This window comes from Galleria mellonella, unplaced genomic scaffold, assembly GCF_026898425.1.
Source record: "Galleria mellonella isolate WM207_F2 unplaced genomic scaffold, CSIRO_AGI_GalMel_v1 utg172, whole genome shotgun sequence".
Lineage (NCBI taxonomy): Eukaryota > Metazoa > Arthropoda > Insecta > Lepidoptera > Pyralidae > Galleria > Galleria mellonella.
Genome location: NW_026442015.1, coordinates 368,749 through 376,974, shown reverse-complemented (window position 1 = coordinate 376,974; position 8,226 = coordinate 368,749). Strand labels below are relative to the sequence as shown.

General features: G+C 30.6%; 3 protein-coding genes across 3 annotated transcripts; 2 read left to right on the top strand and 1 right to left on the bottom strand.

Moving 5' to 3' along the window:
* Positions 1–428: 428 nt before the first annotated feature.
* On the top strand, positions 429–1,101 carry LOC113514417 (28S ribosomal protein S18c, mitochondrial). Its single transcript, XM_026898501.3, has 2 exons — positions 429–587; positions 662–1,101. Exons 1-2 carry the CDS (start codon positions 551–553, stop codon positions 1,030–1,032), a joined length of 408 nt encoding a protein of 135 aa, XP_026754302.1. The 5' UTR covers positions 429–550; the 3' UTR covers positions 1,033–1,101.
* A 32-nt stretch (positions 1,102–1,133) lies between these two features.
* Positions 1,134–3,708, bottom strand: LOC113514361 (uncharacterized). The gene has a single exon (XM_026898433.3). The coding sequence runs from the start codon at positions 3,336–3,338 to the stop codon at positions 1,899–1,901; it is 1,440 nt and encodes a 479-aa protein (XP_026754234.1). The 5' UTR covers positions 3,339–3,708; the 3' UTR covers positions 1,134–1,898.
* A 473-nt stretch (positions 3,709–4,181) lies between these two features.
* Positions 4,182–5,959, top strand: LOC113514308 (uncharacterized). The gene is made up of 2 exons (XM_026898358.3): positions 4,182–4,317; positions 4,413–5,959. The coding sequence occupies exon 2, from the start codon at positions 4,431–4,433 to the stop codon at positions 5,277–5,279; it is 849 nt and encodes a 282-aa protein (XP_026754159.2). The 5' UTR covers positions 4,182–4,317; positions 4,413–4,430; the 3' UTR covers positions 5,280–5,959.
* Positions 5,960–8,226: the final 2,267 nt, after the last annotated feature.

Below are 8,226 nucleotides of genomic sequence, written 5' to 3'. Positions count from 1 at the left end.
TATTGAAAAAAGTATATCCTTTTAGATAAAAAAAAAAATCCAAATCGATTTATAAATGACAGAACACTAATAAACATAAAAATATATAACCGAATTGAGAACTTTTTTTAGGTCGATTGAAAATTTACTCAACATATAATTGAAAATTCTGATTACGCTGACATAGGCTATCTTGAGGCAACTGAAGAACTTTGAAACAAATTAGAGAGATAACAAAATGTGTGCATTATAATGTATTCTATTGTTAACGTTTTAGTTTGATATCAGATTACTTTTTAAGTAATCTATTAGAAATATTGAAAATTATTAAATTGGTTAATCTTTATGAGACCCGTATAATTCCAAATCTATACCTACTCTTAAAAAAAAAACACTGAGAATGAATGTCAGTCAGTGTCAAATTGTTGACATTGTTGTTAATGTCAATTAATGTCAAAATCGTATTCTATTCGAGTTTTACTCTATTTCGGTTTTAGGTTATTATAAATAATTTTATTATCAAAGCAATCGTTGCAAGAATTTTACTTGACTTCAATATTAAATATTTATAATGTCCTTATTAAGAACATTTTTAAAACGCCAAATTTGTAAGTATAATACTGCAAATTCAAAGAATAATAAATAAGATAAAATTACTTACGGCATCGTATTATTTTTTTAGTTGCAAATACTCACCGAGTAACAGTATCTACAACAAGATTCGCCTCCGAATTAAAACCTGACGAAGATGCACCTGTTGAAATAGAAAATCCATTCAAAAAGGAGCGACGAGAATGTATACTATGCAAGTTGAATATAACACCTGATTACAAAAACTACCGTTTATTGTCACAGTTCCAGAGTCCATATACTGGTAGAATCTATGGGAGACACATTACTGGTTTATGCAAATCTAAACAAGAAAAAGTAGAAACAGAAATCAAGAAAGCACAAAACTGTGGCTACATGCCATACTATTACAAAGATAAGGCATTCTTAAAAGATCCAAAACTATTCGACCCTGAAAATCCAATAAGATCGCACAGATTTTAATACCTAAATAGTATATTATTAAGTAGTTTGTATTATAAGGTAAATTAATAAATATTTTGAAAATTTAAATATTTAGTTTTATTGTCTTGTATTTATTATCCACTGGCTGTTTCCCTTTTGTCTTTACATTCGTGATTAATAGTAAAAAGTACTTGTTAAAGAGTGTTTACTAAACATCCAAATACCTTTACAAAGTTCTTAACTATATTGTCAGTATATATAATATCTTACATGTTAAGGTAAAAGATTAACCTATATATGTATAAAATTTAATTTCAATCAATTCAGAATTCTTATGTGAAAAAGTAAAAAGCATTCTTCGATACATCTACATTTTATAAACTTGCATATTTATAAAATATAATTATCTAGAATATAGTCATTTCACAGATATATATTTCATATTTTATATCACTCCATATTGCAATCCTAAATTTCACTAATATAAAATTTTAGCTAGACTGAAATGTTTAAGGAAAAAATATACAGTCTTAATAAGAGCAAAAGAAGCTAGAATAGTTTAAGAATTTTTGTCTGGGTTTGTTCTAACATCATGATTAAACTAGTGCACCAAATTGAATGCAAATATTAACAATTCTGTACCTGAATATCTAACTTAAATTGTGGCATATGTTTTATCTTGATACACCATCTAGAAATACATTTTGAAAGTATATTTACTAAGCATACTAAATTGCAGACAAAAGCAATTCTATTAATATCATACTTCTACATTCTAATAATATATTAAAAAATTTGGTTTAGAAGCAAATTATGAAATTATTATTAATAGTTTGCAAAGACTACTTAAAGTAACAAATTTGTTTATTGCAGAAATTATTATTATTTATTAGCTATTAGATAATTCATATATCATTGAACTTGGATAAAATAATTGATGAATCATCAGGTGTAACAAAACAGTCATTATCTGAATCATAACCCACCAATGTTGCTGGTATTTTTAACATCTGCAACATTTCTGAATATTCCATATTTGGTTTATCTGGGAACTTCTTTCTCATGAGTTCCATTAATTCTATTAATGCATCTTGACAACCCTTCTGCCATTTTTTTACTAAAGTTCTAAGTTCTGCAGTATCTTCGGTTTTTGCTTTTGTTAACAACAGCTTCTTTTTTATTTTTATACGAGATCTTAATTCATCAATGTCTTTCTGAGTAATAGAACCAGTTGATTTTGCTTTTACTGGTTTGGAAATTTTATCATAGGTTTTCTTTATAAGTATTGTTCTTTTGTTGTTTACTTCAAAATCATCATCATCATCATTATAAGAGCTTTGTGATGATGGTGTACTATCCTGTTGCTTTATATTTTTTTGAGTTTTGCAAATTTTGATATTTTCTTTACTTTTGTTTTTCATTTTAAGTTTTTTTAAATTACCTACAGACAATTTTTTGTTATCTACTTTCTTTGTACTAACTGTATTTGTCTCTATAAAATCATCATTTTCTTTTAACTTTAGAACTTCCGTCTGGATTTTGTTCTGTGAATTATCAACTTTATTCAAATTGCATAGAGGAATATCATCAGAATCAGAGTCAAATAAAGTTTGAGAAGTTGAGTTTACTTCTGCAGGTTTCTGAATATCTTTCTTAAAAATATTCTTCTGTATGACAATTGTACATTCTTTTATAAGATTCTCAGGGATTTTTTTATCTTTTTTATTTTCTTGTATTTGTTTGAATGTTTTTTTATGGTCAACACAATTTTCATCGAACTGAGATTCAATGACTATATCTTGATTAAACAATGTCGAAGATGATGCACCTTTTTTGCTTTCTGAATCAAGATGAACAGATGACACTTCCATATTTTTATCTATATCTGGATATATATTAACTAAATTGTCTTTTAGCAAAGTATCTTTAATAGTTACTCTATTTTCCTCTTTTAATTTTTGTCTGAGATTTGTATGTGTTTCAGTTTCAGATGTTAACACTGGCAGTAATGTTTTAGATCTCTTATGCCTTGATAATTCAAAATTTCTATGAGGTGTTTTGTTAACATTATCTTTTTGTACAGAAGTCTCATCTATTTCTTCAATATTAGTTGTATTGTTTTCATCTTGCCGTACGTCATTTTCTCTATTTTTTCGTTTCCTAGTATATTTTTCTTGTATTATATCATCACTTTTACTAGATAACGGCGATATGAATGGTGAAGACCCACCTTTCCTCCAGTTCCGTGAAAGACCCACTCTTCTACAAGGAGTCAACAATGATTTACTGATGCCACCCGGTGTCTTTGGAGACTCAGCTATATTAGTCGATTTTATCGACGACATATTTTCATATTTATTACAAAGTTACAAAATAACTCTATTAGTTTCTGTTTACATAATGGAAATTGTCCTGTTGTTATTCGCCAAATATAGGTATGTTTTATAAGTTGTATTCTTCAGTGAGTAATGTTTATTTTTGTATTGTATTTACAAACGATGCCAATAATCAAAAGCTAGGAAAATAAAAAAATTATAATATCAAAAACCAAAAATATTTACTTCCACTTGCTTGCGTTTGCGTGTTTCCCGCCAAAATAAGAAAAAGAGAAACATAGAATGGGTATTCTATGACAGTAGTATCAATTTATCTTCAGCGGGAAAAGTAAATGAACTAAGCCATATAGCCGGATTTTCAGTAAAAAAAATCACAATCACGGCACAGAGACTACGCAAGTGATATTTAGACTTAGAATAACATTAAAGCACAGATAAAGCAGTGACGATAAAGTAAACTGGAATAATTATCTTTTTCTTTTTAATGTAAAGTACTTTTCAAATAGAATATGAGAAAATGTACAATGTAAAATTTTTGGTGGTCATAATTTTACTTACAGTAAGCTGTAAGTACAATTATGACCACCAAAAATTAAACGATATAAATAAATATAATAAAACGATATAAGATAGAAAAAAATTTCGCACAGTTTCCCAATAATAAAATACTAAATTACTGAACTAGTATTGAGTAAAATAAGAAGAACGATACGTAATTCATAAACAAATAATACCTAATTTATCAACGACAAGTAATTATAGGTGCGTAAACTTGATTTAAAGAACTTATTTCTAGGCATGCAAAATACTAAACCCTTTGCCAAAATTAAAAAAAGAAATAATGTCAAAGTCAATATTTTTGTCAATATTAGAGTGAATTGTCAATCTATGTCAATTTGATGTTGAACTGTACATCAAATTTTTGATTTCTATATTTCGTAGTTCCCGAGTTTTCTTCTGCTATTTAATTATTATTGTTTTTACTTAGGTATAAGAATAATAAAAAAACTAATGTATTTTGATAGTAAATAAAATATTTTTATTAATGTATTATACTTATATAGAATAATTTTTCTGTTGTAGTAAACAAAACATTACATAATGCCGTTGCTGAGATTGACATCGGGGAGCTTTGGCCAGCTGCGAACTTTTGCGACGTCATCAGCATTAGGAAAGAGGGTCAAGACTTTCGCTGTCTATCGATGGAACCCAGACGAGCCCGACAAGAAGCCTTACACTCAAAATTATCAGGTAGATCTAGATGATTGCGCGCCAATGGTTCTAGATGCGTTATTGAAGATCAAAAATGAGATGGATCCAACTCTCACATTTAGAAGATCCTGCCGCGAAGGCGTCTGCGGATCATGCGCCATGAACATCGATGGTGTTAATACTTTGGCATGCATCAGTCATATTGATCAAAACCTGTCCAAACCCTCTAAAATATACCCACTGCCTCATATGTACGTTGTTAAAGACCTTGTGCCTGATTTGACTAACTTTTACAATCAGTATCGCTCTATAGAGCCATGGTTGCAACGTGACAAGGAGGCTGTTAAGGGTAAAGAGACCCAATTACTTCAGGATGTAGAGGATAGAGCTAAACTTGATGGCTTGTATGAATGTGTGTTATGTGCATGCTGCTCAACTAGTTGTCCATCGTATTGGTGGAATGGAGACAAATACCTTGGTCCGGCAGTCCTTATGCAAGCTTATAGATGGATCATTGATTCTAGAGATGATGCAACAGCAAAACGCTTGTCTAAGCTAAAAGATACTTACTCTGTTTATCGTTGCCATACAATCATGAACTGCACAAGGACTTGTCCAAAGGGATTGAATCCGGGACGAGCAATTGCACAGATTAAAACATTATTATCTGGCATTGTAAAGAAACAGGCACCAATAATGGATCCTGCTGGACTGGATAAACAAACAGCTCAAAATTAAACAATCGCAAATATTTTTCCTTTTACAGTCAATACCCATCATGTGAACCTTTGAAAACATACTTAAAAAAATTGTAGAATTTGAAATAAGTACAGAGCATAATAATATGTATTAATATTGATCTGAGATGTCTTTGTTGAGCCCACCAATATTTTACTCAGTGGGTATTGACATTTAAACAAGTTGATTGTCTCATTAGTAAATTAATAATGCCAGGCATTTTGAGATGATTTTGTACTTACAATTCAAAAAATGCCTCATTAATTTGGCACAAGTTTAAAAACAAAAATCTTGTAGGAATGACTTGTCATTTAATATAATCATATGATTATAAATATACAATCATGTAATTATAAATATACAAACAATATCCTACCGAGTATAAAATGGCAAAAGTAAACATAGAATGCATTTCATTTTGACTGTGTTACAAATAGTAATTATAGGGATAATTATTATAAGTCTAAAGTGTAGTTGTACATTTTTGATAAAAATAATTAGTTGAAATATAATAATAAATGTATACACATTATGTCAGGCAATCATTGATATTACACCAAGTATTATCTCATTAGAACATGAAATATTGGAATTAATTTATTTCAGCATGCCATTTTTTATTTATTGTTCATTTTTTGTTAACAACTGTGTAAGATTTGTGATTAAAGATTATTTATTTATTTGGCCATTTTATTTACCTATATGCTCTTCAATTTCAAAGCCTTATTGTCCTTATATATTATATAATTAATAGCTATGATATACAACAGTTACTGTGTCAACATATACTTTTGATACCTGAGCCACAATGCACCTGCAACAATTGATTTCATCCGACCAACAAATATTGCAGACTTCTTTTAGTTCTTCTACTGAGGAATTCATTTTGTTACTTTGGGTGCATTTACTGTTGCATCTTAACACTAATATAAAAATAAAAACTTATACACAATAGGGGCCACAGACAGCCCTCTATGTCGTGGCTGTTTTGAGGCCGAAGAAACGGGTGCTCACTTAATTCTGGAATGTGTAGCTGTGGCCCCTTAGAGTTCACAAATTCTCGAAACAATGAGGCCTGTCAAGATATCAAGAAGCTTGTGCTTTTGGGCGGAGTATGGCTGGATGTATTAGCTAAGACTCGTACGCACAACGGCTGAAATAAGACGTGCGGAAATAAAAATTCAATTTACATTTGCCTCTTAAGATATGATCTGTTTATCTGCATTTCAGCCTTTTGATTTTCGTTGTGATCTTTTCCTATCGTATTATAAATCTCAGTTTTGTAGCTCTTATCTATATAAAATTTATACTATTCTAAATGACTGTTTTGAATTTTCATTTATTTTGTAAGGCTTTTAAAACCAAAGCTATCGGCTCAACGCTTGTTCCTTCATTGTCTAAGGTCACAAAATTATGAAAAAATACAGTTTTTAGCATAAACTTTTACTCATTTCATTATAAATATATAATTAATATTTTATGTGTGACCTTCGTACTATTAATACCTACCTACACGTTGGGCACGTGGAGGTCGAACTGACAAGGTATAGTGCTAGCAATGGTACTGGTAGTCCACATTACTAACAATCCCTTCTCCCCTCCGATAATGGTACGGTAACTCCGCCTTTGCTATCGATGGTACCAGTGAGGGATGATAGATTAATTCACCAGGAATTTACCACGATGGTTTGCATGGGGGAACCGCGTAGAGGTCCACCTGCTAAGTATATTGCTAGCAATAGGGCTATTGGATCCCATTACTAACATACTCTTTCCACTGAGTCAGGATAATATAAGAAAATAGAATAACTCTACGACCCATTCATAAAAAAACACATCATGATTAAATAAAAAAAAACTATTTAATTTAGTATAACACTTTATAGGTAAGTACATACATACGAGTATATACCTATATAATAACATTTTATTCCAAAAAGCATCTAACGACCTGGTAACTGGACGTTACGATTATATATTTAGTCTCCACTGAATCGGTTTTAAAGTATGTAGTAGATTTCAATGATATAAATAGCACTGGACATATTACAAAATGCTATTTAGTCCCAAATTAAGCAGGTCTTATACTATGGGCACTAGTATACAACTATTAAACATTCCTATTTTTCTTGTAAATAGGTTTGTATAATGAAAACACCCAGGCGCTATAGTATTGTTATCTGCGTCAATACAAATAGACATATCTACTAATATATATAAACGTTTATACTGTGTGGGGAACAAAGCTGCAACCATCGAAAACGTGAAATAGTAGTGAAATGAAACAAATACAACATCAAGATAATTCAATATATAGGTATTAAATATATTAGTTCCAATATTTGCATTTTTTATACAACTTAAAATGGCAAACAAGCTGACGGCCCACCTGATGGAAAGTGGTAACCGTCGCCTATATATATGAGCAGTACCATAGACATAACAGAGTGTACTGTTTCGCCCATGATACCCCCCATGCGTTGCCATTCCTGAGGACTCCGGTGTTATTCCTCTGTACCCTGTAAATTCACGCCATATCTCACCCTTCAAACCGAAACACAGCCATGCAAACACAACTGCTTTACACGGTTGAAACACGAATGCGACAGAGGTACCCAAGCATACAACTTTTGTACAGTCTCCCTCTGGAAAAAAATTGCATTTAAAAAACAAAAATAAGCTAAATATGCAGAAAACGGTCAAATTATTGGGATGTCCAAAAACAAAGGGCATCGAAGGACTCTTCAAAAGGTCAAATCCAACAAATCAGGTTTAAAGAAACATTCAAGAATTTACGGAATGAACAAAATAATAATAAAAAGTACTTAGATAGAAATGACACGGATGTACCTATTTTTTTTGTAACTGATGAGAAAAAGTCTTTGGAATCTATGATCGCCAATGTACCATTTTTACCATCAAAACTCCAATTTTGTTACCATAGTCC